Source organism: Pecten maximus, chromosome 6 (genome assembly GCF_902652985.1).
Source record: "Pecten maximus chromosome 6, xPecMax1.1, whole genome shotgun sequence".
NCBI classification, from domain to species: domain Eukaryota; kingdom Metazoa; phylum Mollusca; class Bivalvia; order Pectinida; family Pectinidae; genus Pecten; species Pecten maximus.
Window position 1 is genome coordinate 23,588,495 of NC_047020.1, and position 19,966 is coordinate 23,608,460.

General features: G+C 37.3%; 1 protein-coding gene across 1 annotated transcript; it reads left to right on the forward strand.

The window, feature by feature from the left end:
* The first annotated feature begins 12,224 nt into the window (after positions 1 to 12,224).
* LOC117329289 (endonuclease V-like) lies at positions 12,225 to 17,519 on the forward strand. The gene is made up of 8 exons (XM_033887161.1): positions 12,225 to 12,679; positions 13,039 to 13,234; positions 14,223 to 14,357; positions 14,708 to 14,747; positions 15,120 to 15,232; positions 15,570 to 15,638; positions 16,547 to 16,675; positions 16,877 to 17,519. The coding sequence occupies exons 1-8, from the start codon at positions 12,510 to 12,512 to the stop codon at positions 16,952 to 16,954; spliced, it is 930 nt and encodes a 309-aa protein (XP_033743052.1). The 5' UTR covers positions 12,225 to 12,509; the 3' UTR covers positions 16,955 to 17,519.
* Positions 17,520 to 19,966: the final 2,447 nt, after the last annotated feature.

Consider the following 19,966-nt stretch of genomic DNA (forward strand, 5'->3'; position numbering starts at 1 on the left):
CAGTCAGATGAGTATTCTAACTCATATTATGTCATCGATATAAAGCCAACAGTTGTCTCCGTTCGGCCGTTTTGATGCAGTAACCATGAACTCTTCGGAATAGCGGAATACTTTTGATAACAAATTCCTTTAACTGACTACCGGTTAAATAAGTTTGTTTAATTTCATGAATAACAAACAGACGACGGATAAACTACATTATGTAAAACCAAAAAACTATCACGACTCCGTGATTCCGTCCTCCGATTAATCTGATTTATAACCGTCATCAGTTCATGACTGCGTCACAAGGCAAGGATTGGCTAGGTGTACTTATCAGACTGTCCTCGGAGATCTAGAACGTTGATGCTCGTTTCGAGGTACATGGTGACATCTGCAGAAGTAAAAGGGATGTTTGTGTAGTTTATCGCTACCCACTCACTGCCAGATCCCCGTCTATATATATTATAAAGTTTAGGGACACACCATGCGTAACAAGGAATCGCATCTCGCAGTAATCACACAGCATTATATTAACATACGGGGTTTCCTAGGGCACGATAGTTAACTTGAACCAAGAGAAGGATTAGTGCACATTCTCGGTAAATCTCGCCAAGATGAAGAGAACACGACCGAGAACAAGATGAATCCACCACATGCGGTCTGTTCGTCTACACCGGCAATCAAGTTCATCTATTATCAAATGTAATATTTCAGACAAATATCTTGACGGACCTGCAGATATTAACACATGCCTCGGGAAGTCCTTGTCAAGGCACGTCTGAAAGCAACATTAAAAAAAATAAACAAAAAACCACCAGGCTCGTCCTTATTTCATAAAAGAAAAAATCTGGCCTAACTGGTCCAAATGGTCCAACCGGTCTAACCGATAAACGAAAGCGGCGATGACCGTGCGTTGACGGCCAGTTCTTCTTACTTCCGCTAAATGTGTGGCATGAAAATTTGTTCCGAGTTTTGACCATAGAATGATGTTCTCGTGTCAAAGACATCTCGCCTGATGACGCCTACATTATATAAGAGATTTACAGAAAGTCCAGTGAAAAATAACACTGAGAATATAGCCGTGCGGACCGGAAGGGTAGGCGTCTTCTGTTTCATAAGTCAGATCCAAGCAATGACATGTGAGAAGTGTGACGTAATGGCATCGGCCTTTATATCATATCGCCCAAAGATATTTAGTAAGTATTCAAAACAGTCCATGATGGCATTTGTAAAAATTGTCCATAGTCTTCCTTACTGTCTCTCAAGGTGATATTCCTTAGCAAATTTGATTATCTATCACCCCAGCATGTTCGTTAGTATGTTAATGTTTGCTGGATATATGTCAGGTATGGGAATTGTCGGTCAGAATGTCTAACTATGGTATAAGGTCAGAAGAAGCATGAGGGGCCTCGATAGTCCAGTCGGATAGAGCGCCGACCATGCAACCCCAGGTGAAGATCCGAGGATCGAGTTTCGAGGTTCGACGTTCCCTACCTGTGTTGATTTGTGTGCCTCGGGAAGCTGAGAAACGGAACGGTCTGTACTGTTGTGGCTGTGTCCTTGGGCAAGACACTTTACCCTAATTACTCTGTCCATGGAATGCGACGGGCCTCTCGTATGCTGTTCAACGAGTTAGTCACCAACTAATTAAAACAAGGAACCTCACCTCAAAATGACCCTTGGCTGTTCACGGGGCGATTAACCCAGCAATCAAATCAGAGGAAAGTCGGACAACTGTCAGGTGAAATTAAAAACAGTCATTCGAGTAAGGATTTTGCACGACTCAAAAAAACGATATAATAACCTGGCATTTCATCAGTTTCATTATGAAAAGGAATGTGTGTCAGTTATGCTGTAACACATGAAAAGTCAGTATGTAGAATTGTCCTCAGTTTCTGATTTCGTCCTTTAGAGTTGACACAGTGTCATTTTACCATGACAGACTTTTACTGTACAGTTGTTGTCTGCTCTGTCGAGATTAGATTGATACTGTTGTCCATTAAAGCGTTACGAACAGCTCGGTCCCGACTATCTATGTAATCGCTTCATTGACTTCAATTTCCATTAAGATGTTCATTTTTTATATCTATGCATTTTAATCTGAAGGATCGGTCTACTAACCACGGGTTTCGCCTCGCCTGGGTTCCTCCAGTCTCATGCCGCACATTGTTACACCGCGTGGTCATTGGGTGGTCAGCGGGAGTTACGGATCATTAAACAAATATATTTCACTGGTGTGGCGTTAACTTACAAGGAAAATGGACCACATCAATAATTAGATGCTCCTCACCCGAAGGGGGAGAGGTCAAAGACTCGATCCCAGGGGCTAGTCATGCTAATTTCACACACCAAGGTTGTGTTTTAAGAAAACTATCATCAAATTAAAAATCATAAGACCTATAACAGACATTAACGACGACATAAACCTCCATTATACCTCTTTTGACCTGATACTGTATACGTCCTGGCTGTTATATAAAGATGTAGTTTGTATAGCTCATGTATGGGTAGTATTTTCTCAGTCAGTTGTTGTTCTTTTGCTAACCATACTGTAATTATAAAGTCGAGGAAATACATGTGAGATGGTTAATAGTATACAATCAATATACCTTATGCTAGACAGTTCGTTCGGAGTACACTTCACTTTGAACATGTTCAGCACGTCATGCTTATTGTCATTAGTTTCACCGTGTTCCGGATTTTAAAAAAATGAAACATTGCTATGAAAATATAGGAACATTGTCACAAGCTATATATAAATAGTAACATTGTCACAAGTTGTGTACAAATAGGAACATAGTCACAAGTTATATACAAATAGGAACATTGACACAAATAATGTAAAATAAGATCATTGTCTAAATAAGACAAGTTAAATAAGATCAAGTTATACACAATAGAAAAAAATGTCACAAGAAATAGGAACATTGTCACAAGTTATATACAAATGGGAACATAGTTACAAGTTATATACAAATAGAAAAATTGTCACAACAAATAGGAGCATTGTCACAAGTTATATACAAATAGAAAAAATTGTCACAACAAATAGGAGCATTGTCACAAGTAATATACAAATAGGAACGTTGTCACCAGTTATATACAAATAGAAACATTGTCACCAGTTATATGAAAATAGGAACATAGTTACAAGTTTACATACAAAAGTAGAAATATTGTCCAAAGCTGCACATACAAAAGGAACCATTGTTTTCTCATAAAGTTCTACATACAAATTGGGACATTATCAAAAGAGGATATTATTGTCGCTTTGAAATAATTCACACATATACATAATTGTTTGACCTGTCCTCTACCTTACAGGGCTCCGTTCTACACACCAAAAGGTAGCACAGCATAAGTATTGTATCATTTAATGAAAACAACCCCCTTTAACTGACAAACATGCTAGATGATGTAAAATAAATATGAAAGACTGTTTTGAATTATAATATCATCTATGTATATTCAACACAATTCAGAAAAGAAACGTCAGCAACTCTCATATTTCTGACTCGTCGCTCACAGACCGCTCCAGAGATATGTCACACAATTATAGTACAGGAGTGTCGTGTTTAGTAGAGCAACGTGTCTGGTGTCAAATCAACCTCTATCCATATCTGTGTACTGGCGCAGGGTTATCCGGAATTAATCGGAAATCGTAAACCAATTAATTCTGTAATATAAGTTTTATAAGCCACCAGTCCATCTGTCGTCTGCCATATACTGTAATATAAGGTTTATGGGCAACACAATAAAGCAAAATATGTCTGACTTCAATCTGTATTGTACAAATACAGAGGTATTCTCGTATCGCAGATAAACGTAATCTCTTCATGAAATGTGCTGACTGGAATAAATATCTAGATACACTGTTCACCACAGGACCGTATACAGAAGTCAGCCAGGTAGCTGGATGGAGGGATGGTAGTCAATGCATAAAATGAACAAAACATGTGAAAGAACTGAAATCACGTACCGGTATGCATACAAATTTTAATAGTTAAAAACTAATGTAAACTGTTTACATTCATATATATATATATATATATATACCTATATACAAATGGCATTATTGAGCATGTTTAATGATTTCAGTCGTTAACAGGAAATACGAGGGCAACTCAGTGAATTATGTCTCTACACGGCTCCCATACAAACAGGCAGTACGATTGCACACCGCCTCGGCACACCGAAATAGCCATGGAATGCAAGACACGCGCAAACATTTAACAAAGTCCGACAAGTATTGAACATGATCGACATCGCTTGATGGTGAACGCTAAATGATAAAATGAAGGTTGAAACTAAATTTGTTTAAAATGTTTTGCACATATATCCTAAGACAGATACGAAATGACACTTCTAGTGGTTCAGTTGGAAGAAACAGCACGGTCAGGCAGGTCATATGTTTGTCACACGCGACATTCTTCCCAAGTGCTTGGAATTTAAAAGATCTGTGGCTGAATGAACCTCAATTTGCTGGCATCTGACCAAGCGTTTGAATTGTACTAAGATCCTTCTGAAATTTTAATCAATTGTAACTTTATGTAACGTGTAACCTTCTACATTACTACATGGGGCGACATATGATGTGCTTCTTTAAATCCAAAGGGCGCCGGTTTTGTCGAAATATTAAGTTACGACGGTATAACGTGTAAGGAGCACAAAGAAAGTTTTCTCTGACACGTATTCCCTATTATTCACGACATTGCTTGATCTAACAAAAATAGAATTGTATAGCGAGTCGCTTTCGAAACAAGAGAAAGTAAGACAGGTTGACCAAACACCTTGTTCACTATACCCAAGTCCATGTGACGTGTTCTTGCTTCCTTGCCAAAGAAAATAAATGCCCTCTAGGAAATAGTATCCGGACGTGCACTAGGTGGTGCCACAGGGGCTTGGCACGATTTTCCAAATGATAGTCCATATATATATGTATATAGTATCAAGGGTAGTAACTACAAAGAGGGGGAAGACGAACGTATTTAAAAAAAAAAAAATTGTCGTATTCTGCGGGTCAAAAATCTTAGTGACACATACATTACCTTAAAGAGAAATGTTTTATCTTTCCAATGAGTGTTCGATGAACAAAATTGGCCAAGTATTATCCAAGTTATGACCTGACGAATTCGGAAATAGATGCTGAAATGGCTAGGTCGGAATCTCCCTGTCCGGTTGAATAGTCGCCTCGCCTCTAATGGGTACCTCAATAACCATTCAGAAATCGAAAAATCGACGCTTGCAGCGGTATACAGTAACCATAACTATGTCAATATAGGATGTCGGTTGGTTATGTTATCCGTCATGTGCCGTAGCCAATTCCATATTACATCACCGAGCTTACCGTCCTCAAAAACAATCGCCATCTTTCCCTTCATTCGGAACGCTTCTTGGCTGTACGACCACTGTAACGACATAAACAAAGTCACGAAAGGTTGGGGAAAGATGGCGATTGTTTTTGAGGACGGTAAGCTTGGTGATGTAATATGGAATTGGCTACGGCACATGACGGATACCATAACCAACCGACATCCTATATTGACATAGTTATGGTTACTGTATACCGCTGCAAGCGTCGATTTTTCGATTTCTGAATGGTTATTGAGGCACCCATTAGAGGCGAGGCGACTATTCAACCGGACAGGGAGATTCCGACCTAGCCATTTCAGCATCTATTTCCGAATTCGTCAGGTCATAACTTGGATAATACTTGGCCAATTTTGTTCATCGAACACTCATTGGAAAGATAAAACATTTCTCTTTAAGGTAATGTATGTGTCACTAAGATTTTTGACCCGCAGAATACGACAAATTATTTTCTTTTTAAATACGTTCGTCTTCCCCCTCTTTGTAGTTACTACCCTTGATACTATATACATATATATATGGACTATCATTTGGAAAATCGTGCCAAGCCCCTGTGGGTGGTGCGATATTCCAATGTCTCGCCACTAAGGGAGACTACCACGCAACGTTTACGTTATGTATACCAAACACGATACTTTGAGGGATTGTAATTATGAAACTAATGACAGAATGTATTGTCAATATACAACATGTGATATCCCACAAACGATGGTACGTTATCTACTTCTTGTTATATAAACAGTAAACAGTTAGTGCTAAGGACGGCATTATATGGGAGATTCAATAGGCTACGTTAAAAGTCTATTTTATTTTCAAAATGAATACCCCCAGATTTAAATCCTATTATTGAGTTCAATTTTTGCATTTCTCCAATTGCTATATTCAGTCAGAATAACTCCAGTTTATCTAGACTAGAATCTCTAACACAATTTTTACAAGAGGCCCAACGGGATTGTATCGCTCCTCACTTATTCGTAACTACTCGGCCGATTCCGTGCCTTCCATCTAACAGATGATCGAAGAGAATCGCCCGATGTGTTCCAAGTGTCGATGTATTCTGCAGCTTATGATAATATTTAGTCGGGGCTTTTAAGATATATTCCCGTGACCTTCCATGTTGGTTTAGGCTCGTCAATGTGGATACCAAATTACCACCCTTCCTTCTAGTAAGTTACAAGTCAAATATCACAAACCTGGGCTTCTTGGACATTCGGACGATAGTATATAAAGTTTGCAGCACAGCTGACCGATATGACGATGAATGTAGCCCAATATCCTACAACCTTTGAAAAACAACAGACAATATCGACAAAATAACGAAAGAGTAATTCAAATACAAGTAGAATAGGACCATGCGTTCCGGGAGGTTAGACACCTTCTGTAAATCTAAGTCAAATCAAACTTGAAGATTATAAGATGTGACAACGGAACGCGTATCAACCAACATCGAACATGTCTGAATTCATATCACTCAAGCATATGGAATATTTTCAAATGAGATAATTATTTATGATGTCGACCATGAAATATTTCAATGTTAAAAATCCATTATTTTTCATGACTAGTGAGGATTTATTCTTCGTCTTGGCGTGTTATTGGTCAAATATCATCTAAGGTTTCTGGTTTATTCGAAAACAGTAAGAACTTCAACTCCAATATAGAATCTACAAAAACCGACAATTTAACTGGGTATCAAATAAACTGAAACATTACAACAGCAAAAAGACAGACCAACATCTGGTCTTCCTGAATGAATGAATACGAAGTCATATTCACGATTTTATAACATTCCAAATATGACACGTAGTTTACTTTTTAGCAACATCAATTTTCTTTTTCCATCTCATAAAATGTAGCAGTACAGCTTCTGCCTTCCTTTTCCAAAGTTCTTTATTTCTGTCTCTGGGGATGTCAACTTCTTTTCTTTGAGAAAAAAACAACAACAACAAAAAACAACAAAAGTTGACACTAAAAACTAATTATGATGTTACATGTATAATCTTACCTTAAAACTCATCCTTAATAAATACCACTATAGTGCATTGCCCCGAGAGGTGAATATTACGTGTGTGTATGTAGAGCGCCAACCGGTGCAATCCAAACAAAGGATGAACGTCTACAGAGATTATTAACAGTCACTACACATTCATACACAAATTTTATAGCATCTTAAAGGGAAACTGCATAAAAAATGATCATGTACCTTTGTAGCCTTTTAAAGGGAAAATGGATCAATAATGTTCTTATCTAGCTAACAAGGCCCGTAGCATATCAATTTATTGCAACGTGTCAATTTGTTACAAAAATAGGATTAACAAATTGGAACGATTAAAAAAATCTTGCGTGCGAATTCGTTACAACGTGTCAATTTGTTACGAAAATAATTTCAACAAATTGACCCGGTGTAACAAAATGGCCACTGTATATGTATTTACTGCTGTTTTCGTTTCTGTCATGGCTTCCTTACCTGTCTCTCTCATTCCTTCTCAAGTCTTCTGTTAACCATCAAACAACTGGTGTTTTCCAATGTCCGTTTCTCCCAACCCATAACTAAAACAAAAACCAGTGTATTGTTAACGTAAATTTAACGAACCAAACGTATATTACGTGTGTGTATGTAGAGCGCCAACCGGTGCAATCCAAACAAAGGCTGAACGTCTACAGAGATTATTAACAGTCACTACACATTCATACACAAATATTATAGCATCTTAAAGGGAAACTGCATAAAAAATTACCATGTACCTTTGAAGCTTTTTAAAGAGAAACTGGATAAATAATGTTCTTATCTAGCTAACAAGGCCCGTAGCATCAATTTATAGCAACGTGTCAATTTGTTACAAAAATAGGATTAACAAATTGGAACGATTAAAAAGGATCTTGCGTGCGAATTCGTTGCAACGTGTCAATTTGTTACGAAAATAATTTCAACAAATTGACCCGGTGTAACAAAATGGCCACTGTATATGTATTTACTGCTGTTTTCGTTTCTGTCATGGCTTCCTTACCCGTCTCTCTCATTCCTTCTCAAGTCTTCTGTTAACCATCAAACAACTGGAGTTTTCCAATGTCCGTTTCTCCCAACCCATAACTAAAACAAAAAGCAATGTATTGTTAACGTGAAAAAGAAATGTGGTCTACACTGACCTTAGATAATCTAGATAATAAACAGTTAATACGGTATTACTTGGGGCTTTCAAAATGCCATTACACACGTACAAAAACATGTCTTGTTTTCTTGTCTTTTTTTTTTTTTTTATCTTTTATGTATAACTAGTATTTGACCTGGTCACCAAAATATCTGATAAAATCTTTCTATCAAAAACAATATAGATGAAGCATAACAAAGGCGTTGTGGTTACTTCTTGCATACTGAATCGTGTATTGTATCTTCTCCCTTATACGTGGGCTGTATCTTCTCCCTTACACGTGGGCTGTATCGTCTCCCTTACACGTGGGCTGTATCTTCTCCCTTACACGTGGGCTGTATCGTCTCCCTTATACGTCGACTATATCTTCTCCCTTACACGTGGTCTGTATCGTCTCCCTTACACGTGGGCTGTATCGTCTCCCTTACACGTGGGCTGTATCTTCTCCCTTATATACGTCGTCTGTCCGTGAGGAACCCACATCATGGCTTGGGACTGCGTGGAGAGATTCCTTGCAATCACATCTTTTAACAGTTGCTAATCATCAACTTAAGGATGAACAACCAAAAAAGGTAACCTAAGGGAGGTAACTCGTGTGTGTGTTTTTTTTAACAACCAAAGGATGGTAACCTAAGGGAGGTAACGCGTGTGTTAAACTTCATACAACCAGAGAGAGGTGTCCTAAGGGAGGTAACCTAAGGGAGGTAACCTAAGGGAGATAATCTAAGGGAGATAATCTAAGGGAGGTAACCTAAGGGAGGTAATCTAAGGGAGGTAACCTAAGGGAGGTAACCTAAGGGAGGTAATCTAAGGGAGGTGTCCTAAGGGAAGTAACGCCTGTGTGAAACTTCATACAACCAGAGGGAGTTGTCCTAAGGGAGGTGTCCTAAGGGAGGTAACCTAAGGGAGGTAATCTAAGGGAGGTAATCTAAGGGAAGTAATGCCTGTGTGAAACTTCATACAACCAGAGGGGGGTGTCCTAAGGGAGGTAACCTAAGGGAGATAATCTAAGGGAAGTAACACGTGTGTGAAACTTCATACAACCAAAGGATGGTAACTTGGGTATGGATTTTCCATACAATTTCATTGATTTTATTATATTTCCTTTTGTGCCACTCTCCTCCTTAATACAATTGCCATGATAATGGGCTTATGCCAGGCCAGTGTAAAGACCTCCTGTAATAATGATTAACGATAACCATTAATTACATGCACACGTTGCTATTAAACAATGTGTACTAATGAGCTAACTCTCACATATTAAAATAAATTGACATTGAAAAAACACAGTTTAAGTCCCTTAACTGGACATCCACATCATGTCACTACCACTTAATGACCTTACCAAAGCCTGTTACGTATCGATAGAATAAAAGCTATGCACTATGAGTATGAATTATATTTTGTGTATAAAACTACTTTGTGTGACAGAAAATACGGTTTAGAGACCAAAAACATTCGATATTGAAATATCAATTTGGATTTGAAAACAAAAACTACAAAAATACTGCAATAAATAACTAAATAACTAAATAACTAAATAAATAAATTCGTGTTATCTGTGTTGTATGTGTTAAGATTTCATTGCTACAATGAAAATCTATTCCGGGTTTGGTTTACAAAAAAAAATAAATAAAAATAAAACCAGAAGCAAAAAAATCTTTGTGCCAAAAAGTGCAGGTATCAATGTGTAATCTTTGACGTCGTGTCCCTGCAACGTTACGCTTCACAAGACGACGCCATTGTTTATGGAGTAGCCAACGCAGTTTTCCGTTTTCTGATAAAATAAAACTTCCTTCAAGTAAGCATTGTATAAAAAAGGAAATTTACATCAGGAAAAATAACCTCATTTTCTACCATCTCTTTGATTGACATTGAATCTCTAACAAACTAATTACTGGTTTTAAAAATAACCAATTTTGAAGAATGCTGACATTAAACTATTTATCAACATTACTATACAACGTGTAAAACTGTGTCCTGGCACTATCATTACTTATCACTGGAACTTCATACTTGAAGTTGTTTTGGCGATGTGTCAGGTATCAAAAGAAGGTCACTCTGACCTACATTTTGACTTGGACCAACATCAAAGAAATCGTTTTTCTGGGCTCATTCAACTCACCTTATTTATAACGAACGGATCATCTATGCGTGCTTGGAATATATCAGGTGGGGAAACCACATTACCGGGCTGGTCAGCCTGGCCGGGCAGCGAGCATGAACGTGGCAGCAGCCTTAATGAATGTAGCGGGGTTCCTGCGCCGTTTGTCTCATCATTATAAGAGTATTAAGGACGGTTGGATCTTGTCCCAGATTCGTATGCACATCAAGTGAGATTGGGGCTTTACAGAAACGAGCTCAAATGAGCGGTGACGTAAAAACCACATGAGTCGCGGCATCAGCCTAACGTAATGTAGGCGGGTTCTTAAGGCTTTTGACGTTTGTCTTAATATTTCAAGAGTACATGTACTTAGGTATTCGGTTAATAGAATTGACATCGAATTGAGATATATACATACCTATACATATAAAAACACACACACACACACACACACACAACGCATCTCGCCGAGTGGGTTGACATTCAGAATGGTCTTTTAAAGGAAGTTCAAATGTCTCGATCAAGATCCGCAAACACAAGCAATTCGCATGTGAAATATGAAAGGCCTATCTTGTAAGTTAGCATACAGCGGCCAAGATTAAAGCTGTTTTTTTTGTTGTTGTTTTTTTCAAATGAACGGTCAAGGTGAGCAGGTCCACAAATTCAGAACCGATGGAAAGGTCACAATAATCACACGTCAAATATCTATTTAATAAGCTGTATCCTGTATTGATAAATACGTATTTGTTAAAACGTTTACATGCCTGTCTATGGATGCCGAAGCCGGGGGTATAGAAATAGTTCCACCGAACTTTATCCTGGTGAGCTACCTTCCTCAATTGGTGTTTTTGATAAATCAGACAAAACCTTACCCTGAAAATAGGTCATTTATATGAGACAAGATTTGCAGACGACAGCCAGAATGATTCCAGTATACCATCGCCTACTCCCCACTTCGTTACAGAGGGTATAAACGGGTCGAACGATTTACCCCCAAAACACCCCAAAACACTATTCGATGAGTGTTTTCGAAAATTGACACGTTTAGTTATTATCATTAACAGTAAAATACTTTTATCACGATCTAAAAACTTGTAACTCTCACATTAGAAATTGCAATTTTCAATGCACATATATACGCGCTTGCAACTCCCACGGTATGCTGCCAATGTGATTGGGTATGCTGCCTGGAATTTATGTTTATTCTGGGCATTGCAACAATCTACGATGCATGTTATCATTGTGATGTTTTAATTGTTACTATTGATTCTGATTGTTATATATAGTTGAAAAAAATAACTCTTCTGAGTTGAAGTTGTATTGTTACAAATACGACTCTACATAAAAATCATTGTTTCTTAATACATTGTACATCATATTTACTTCCCTCAGTTTCACATTGTCAGTGACAGCCGACGGGTAAGGCTGATTTGGTTGGACGAGAGGAAACTCGGGCATCATCATACATGTCTAGGAAATGTAGTTGGACGTAATTTATTTATCGTGGATTAATTTAAGAATCAACCAATTTTTTTTTTTTTATTTCGAAACAAACGTCGACATGTGCCTCCTTAACTTTGTGCTAAATGCAAGCCTCGAATGACCCAGATGAACTTCCGGAACAATCACTTCCGGAAAAAATGTAAACAAAAACCTCCCAAACAAAAAGGCTTGCTACCAGTTTCGTCAGATATTTTAGATGTTATTTGGTGTGATTAAGGATTGACGTTTCTAGATCTCATTGAATTTATATCTGTACATTCTTATATTTCAATATAGGTTATCAAATCGAAAGCGGCACTAGCTGACGGCAGGTACTTATATAGGTAACAGGCCGATCGCGAGGTGGACTGACTTTTGAATGACGTGGGGTAACTAAGTGTATGTATAACTTACTCTAAACAATGTACCGGCGCTATTTGGATATACTAAAGACTTTCATTTTCGGAGACACCGCTACACCGACCGACGATGGACTTGAGTCAAAGAACGAAAAAGAAGAAAGCGCTCGTGAGAGTAATGGACAGAATGCAGAATCAATTATATCGGACGAGGTCCGGGCGATATGGGAGAAGTAAGATTGTGGCATGAATACTGTTGATAGATGTTGGTGAAATTACACTGTTTTTTTTATAGAGAAGAATTAAGGTCATGTAAAACATAATTTCGTTTTCACTTTTTTTGCATACTTGCATCTCGCACCGCTTAATTATATTATTGTAAAGTATTACCGCGGTAATTTCTCTACTGGGCTCGGGTACCTGCAGTGATCAGACAAAATGTGAAACTCTTAATCTCCTCAGTATAAATAGGCGTACAGAACTCTGCCTTCTGTAAAAATAAAGTGTTTCAAACTGGAATATACAACACTAGTAAGTTTTATGTTAATGAATATCTAAGTGCATTTTATTTTTCATTTTTCCCCCTTTTTAGTGAACAGCAGAGATTGAAGACAAATGTGATCGACTCAGATGCAGATGTTGTGAAGCAGATGCGACGAGCTAGAGAACACGACCAGGAGGGCATACGACGTCAATTTTACCTTGGAGGTGTGGACATCTCATTTGTAAAGGGTGATAATGTTAATGCCTGTGCTGCATTAGTAGTGGTCAGCTTTCCAGGTCTAGAGGTGGGTAAAGCAGGGTCTGAAATTATGTCTACAAATCCTGAATCCTATTTTGTTAAGTACATATTAGATATTAGATACTATGTATACGTTCAAATAAAAACTTTTCAAATTACTTATGAAATAAAGAAAAATGTGGACAGGGCTCACAAAGATATACCTCCACCTCCCTCATACCGAAAACAAATCTGTAAGAATACATGCATAGAGTACAGGTCATACCGAAAACAAATCTGTAAGAATACATGCATAGAGTACAGGTCATATTACAGAGCTAGAGAAAATTTCTATATATATATATATCAGAGGGAATTCCAATATAAAGCCTAGTGGGAGGATGTTAATGTCTTGAGAGCGTGGAGTCACTAGTTCAAACCCCAATGCAGGCAGGTTAATATTTTACTACTCATTTTTTTCTTACAAATCTACCCAGGGGTTCATTAGGTATTTTGTACACAAGCTTTTTATTCTGAAGTGGTCAAGGGTTTTAACATTGACTGATGACCACCAACATCTAAACAGGTGTAGGATTTCATGCTGTGCTATTATGTAAAAAATATGAATCTGTAAATAAGGGGAAATTTGTAATAAAATTAATTTCTTACATATTTATAATATCAGATGGTCTGTTCCTCAATTCTCACTGGCTTAAACATGGTTACATAGAGGTTAATATTTTGTAATATTGACCTGATGTTTCCGTTTCTAGAAACACCAAATCAATATTGGGTTTTTATGTCATAATCATATTGTGACAGCACAATTAATGCCATAGTGTAAATTGCCTTTTATCAAGATAAATATAATGCAATTCTACACAGAGGCTTTTGCAAACATGCAAGTCTTATATAAATTAAGAACCTTTGATTTGGTCAATATGGTATTGTACCAACCTGGTAGAATCTAAAATATTGACCTCAGGCTTACATGTGACTTACGTTTCTTTAACCAGTCAACTAATTATAAGTAACTATGTTGGTCCTACTTTCAGGTTGTTTATGAAGATTATGAGATGATCAAATTGACTGCTCCGTATGTGTCTGGGTTCCTAGCATTTAGAGAGGTGGATTTTATTGTGGCTTTGTATAGAAAAGTCGAGAAGAATGACCCGGAACATACACCAGATGTAAGCTACACTTGTTTTATAGGTCAACAAATGTTATCATCCACAGGATTTATCTCCCCTTATAAATCAAAGGTAAGTTACACAACATGGGATTGATGTACATGTATATGGCTTTTCTTTCACTCTCGTCAGTTATTTTCAAAAGTTACAAAAAACATGAGCTTTAGCAAGCTATTCTCAGGATGAATTTTCCGGATCGGGAAATTACCAGCAGACCATCCATTGATAATTTAGTTGAAGGTTAATTTCTTTTTGAAAGAAAATAAACAGTTACATTGCATGTATAATTAAATGAAAGAACTGAATTACATTGTGATATGTTTTTCTTGAAGTTTGATCCTTTGTTTCAGGTCATTCTTGTGGATGGTAATGGGATTCTACATCATCGCCGTAAGTAAAGATTTCAGACTGATGTTAACGTGATCTGATTGAGTATTGATTGAAAATTGCATAAAAATACAAAATGTATGATTAAGTAAGAATGTTTTTATTTTCTATAGTTGCCATGTACATGTATTCAATGAAACAATCTGGTGTATTTCAAAGATTACCTTTGATATGAATTCCCTATATGAATGTGATACAGATTTATTACACTTTATTACAGGTAAATAGGAGTACATGTAAGGTATAGTGTTTTATGTACAAGAACAAAGTTGAATGTGTAGGAAAAGATTTGGAAACTGAATTCAATGATCATATGAGGTGTAACATGTATTTTCTATAAATTCAAAAGTAATTTGGCTGTACATGGACTTGCAGAATTCGGGCTGGCTTGTCATCTAGGTGTGATTTTGGACATCCCATGTATAGGTGTAGCAAAGAAGTTGTGTCAGGTTGATGGTTTAGAAAAGGACGAAGAACATTTAACCAAGGTTTGTAGGCTTGTAGATTGTCCTTGAGCAACACATTGCAATAAATAACAAATTGATTAAATCCCTTAACAACTATCAGATATATATTTGTATTGTTAATGTTGCCAAAACTAAAGTGCTGGTACCAGTATCGTAAATATACTACAACTATGGCCAGAATGTTTCTTTTTTACCATTAATTTACCTTTATCTACATCATGTTAAGAATATTTCATGTTGGCAAAAAATACAGGTAAAAAGTAAAAACTTTTAGTAATTATACCTGCTGTATAAACTATTATATATAATTAGTACACTGTACCTTATGGAAGAGTGACTTTATTTCTGTCTGGATTAGATCAAGGAGCTGAATAAGGGAGGCGATATGTTCCCACTGATTGGTGACTCAGGGAGATGTTTAGGAATGGTGAGTGTATATGTTAATGAGTCCCCCACTGGGAACTGGGTTAACGTACATGTAGGTGAGGTGTTGTGTGATGTAACCTAAGTAGGTCACTCTGACCTGTATAATAGAAAAGTTACATACATGGGGCTTGGGTTCACCTAGGCAAGGCATTATGTCATGTAAAGTAGGTCACGCTGACCTTCATTTTGACTTTCATCAAAGAAATGATTGTTTATGTACTACTGGAACTTCATACTTGAGGCATGGGTTCATCCTTCTTGTGTTCACTTGCATTGAACATCTGATGTCTCCTACTGAAATTAGTGATATTCCTTTATTTACATGTATACTACTTATTACTGAATCTTGTTGGCCTGTCAAACATTCATTGTGTAGAATTAGTTCCCACCTGAATTTATCAACTGTACATTCTTGGCATATAATTTGACGTCCTGGGGACTGTAATTTGTTAATTGTCTTATTTTGTTTGGAAGATGATTACTGTAAATCACTTATATTTTATGTATGATTAATTTTCACCTTGAAATCTGAGAAGAGGCCATCATGAATTCAAATCCTTCGGAATTATTTGTACAAAAATAACACTTTTGGATGACCACCAAAATATTGGTCATCGTTATAGGGAGTCTTGCTGAGTCCACTACTCTTAAAACTCATCATTTACTTTGAAGTAATTTCTAGATCAGCATTTGCGTAATCATGTATTCACAATATGTCTGAAAAGGTAAAAATTCATGAAATAAAATATTTATGAAATCTAAGTGGTGTACAGTTACTGTAGTTCTGCAAGGAAATTGAACAGTTTAATCTAATTCAATTTAGAAATCAACTTTATTCTGCTGTGAAATTTGCTTGAAGCTTACATTTTAAATGTCTCATACATCATTGCAGTGTTGACATGTTTTCAGACTCTAAGGAGTCATGATACGAGTACCAACCCCATCTATGTCTCCACGGGACACCGTATCTCTCTGGACTCGGCGACATGGCTGGTCCACCAGTGCTGTAAATACCGAGTACCAGAACCTGTCAGACTGGTAAACACCTACATACATCACGTTTATTGGATCAATAGATAAGATCTGATATTTTCATCAGAAGTTGTCGTAGTATGAGACATTATATCTCGTATTAGATCCTTATAATGATTCTTCTGTGGCAAAATTAAGTCATCGTGATTCAGGACAACTACTTTAGAGCGTTTTCTAATTATCTTTTTTTTCTTTCTTTATTTCTAGGCAGATGTCAATTCCAGAGAATACCTGAGGAACAATTTTAAAGCAGACAAACCATCAGATCCAATCAATGATGTTTGAAGACAGCTTGATATATAGTGGTTTAAATTATTTTTTTCATAAGACATTATTAACTTCATTTGTACAGCCTCTAATTTTAGATGATTTAATTTTGTTTACAATTATACATTTAGATCAAGTGAAATGTTTTGAAAATGTCAAAAGCACATAAAAGTCATCTAAAATTGTTTCAAAAACATACTTCGGTCAAAATGTTATCCATGGACTATCTATGATAAGATTTATGGAGTTTTAGAGTGCACAAGCATGCACAGAGATGATTTTTCTCTCCATTTAAAATCTATAATGAGGTAAAATGACTTTTTAATGGACAATTAAGAATTTCTTAATACTTAATTGACATTTCAGTCTAATTTTTATTAGGTCACCTGAGATGACGTCCATAAACAATTTACATTTTCGACTTCTCCAAAACCGCTGAACCAAATTCAATGAAATTTGGCGGAAAGCTTATATGGCTAACGGTCAACCAAAATTGTGAATTATAAGGTACCCACCCCCCAGGGGCCTGAGGGGTGGGGCCAAAAAGGTTCAATTAGACTAAAACTTCTTCTCTACTCTCAGATATGGTGGAATCAAACACTCAGGGGGCTGATGGGCAGGACTAAAAAAGGTCAAATTGACTGAAATTTCAAAAATCTTCTTCTCTACTCTCAGATATGATGGAATCAAACACTCTTTATAGATGGAAGGGGCTTTACCAAAATTGTGAATTTCATGACATTGGGGTCTCACGTTTGCCCCTAGGGAGGTAATAAACTTTATTATAGTTTATAAAGGGGAATCACATTTTTGACTATCATTTGTTTGATTTCTATTGGAATTAATTCTAATTTGGTTAATATTAACAGCATGGGATGACAGTTTGATGGTATGCACATGTTGGCCCTGACTGACCCCTAGCTTGGACTGAAGGGGCCAAATAGGGTCAATTAAATTAACTGAAATATTTCAAATCTCAGGTGACCTTTAAGGCCCATTGGCCTCTTGTGGGTTTTTTTAATACATGTGCTGTACTTATAACATTGTAAGTTTGATTTGTGTCTTACATACAAATAGTGACTGCATTTTAGCCACCTCCCCAATTTTGGTCAATCTTTTTTCACTGAGAGGGCTTATTTGCAGTAAATATGATAACATAAATGAAAAATATCAGTCAATTTGTAAAAAAATCTAGTTTAAAATAAATGTATTCATTCATTACCTTGTGTAGCTAAGATACACAAAACATATCAATGTCTGTGATAACATATTTCCATGACTGCCTGTATTCTACCACTTGTTTGTTTATAGATTTTTAAATAAATTTATGTTGTTGAAAAAATTATATTTTATGAATAAATTATAAAATTTTCTATAGATATGTATGCTTTGTTTTTGTTGGTACTGTAGTGAAAATCGGGGGAGTTATCTCCCTTGGTTGGAGCTCATTCCGCACGTGAGCTAGTATAAAATCCCGCGGGGTGTCAGAGAGCGGTCTCTTTGATCCTGAACCCTGCAATGCACACATACAGCCACTAAACGTGAGTACTCGTCACTGTATTGTATGGGTTTTGGGATACGGGAGCATTCAATAGTCTTCTAGAGAAGGCTGGTGAGAACCCTACACCAGTTTTCTCTACACTGGTGTCAGAGTGTGTGAGAATTTCACGCCAAATTCTATTTTTTTTTCTACATGTTTGTTCAACTTAGTGTCGTCCTGTTCCGGACAGCACGTGTCAGCGCCATTTTGTTTTGACCTGCACATGTTGCCTACGGAGCAGAACGACACTCTGTCGGACTATTAGGGTGTTTTTTTTTGCTAACTATTTGTAGGTTAGGGTAGGTTGGAACGATTTAATTGTCGTTCCAACAAACATTTTTGTTTTTTTCGTGTTTTTGCTGGTACACTTGATCGTGTGGGCCGCCCATATCGGCGGCATACAAAGGCCGAGTGTACAATTATACAGTGACATAGGTTTTTTTTTAATTAGAAATTAGTTTAGGTAGTTATTTTTATACGGCTACGCACCTGTGCTGTGGGCCGCCCATTATATTTTGGCGGCGTACGGAGGAGGTGTGTTATAATCGCACGTATTTTAGGTTAGATTAGTTAGTGTTAGGAAACTTATTTTTAGTTATAGGAAATTAGTGTTAGGTTAGTATTAGGATAGCATAGATTAGATATAATTACATGTATTATTGGTGTTATTTTATATAGCACCACACAACAGTAGCCACACAGAGATAAACACATGTAAAAACTGTGTTGTTTATTTTCACACCACCCATTTTGCATATATAAACTGTGTTGTGTTGTTTACTTCTACACCACCCATTTTGCATATATAAACTGTGTTGTGTTGCTTATTTACACCACCCTGTGTTATTTATCATCATATTTAAGACATGCCCTGCATTAATTTAAGAGAAGCAACAGAGGAGGAACTCTGTTCCCTCCCAGGTATAGGGGAGGTGTCAGCAGGAAAGATAATAGAGATTAGGGGAAATGGGGATTTAACTTTGTCTGCCCTAAAGGAAATCAGGGTTACAAAGAGTACTTGGCTAGAATGGATAGGGCAGGGGAAAATTACAGGCATTAACTTAATGCCAACCTCACCACCCCATTCACCCACTCCCTCCAGAGAGTCACACTCTCCTAGTAAAAACTTAGAAAGTCGCCTGGATAAACAGGACGATGCAATGAGGGACATGAACCTCAAATTTACAGAGTTATGGGGTAAGCTTGATAAATTTATGGTAGACAGGGGGACAGCGGAACTCTTGAAGGAGGAGTCCGCTGTTACCAGGTCAATTCCTGGTAAGGTGGTACAACCGGGAACAATTCAGCTAACCACCCCTAGTGGGGCGCAGTACATCCATGACCAGGTACCACTAGACCCCCAGCCCTTAGAACCCACAGTTCCTGACTTTCCGCCAGTATGGGGGGAACCCACCCAACAACGGGAGGCACCAGGGGGGTTGGTCATGTCGGGGAACCTTCCACAAGGTAACCCTTATCTGGACAGCATC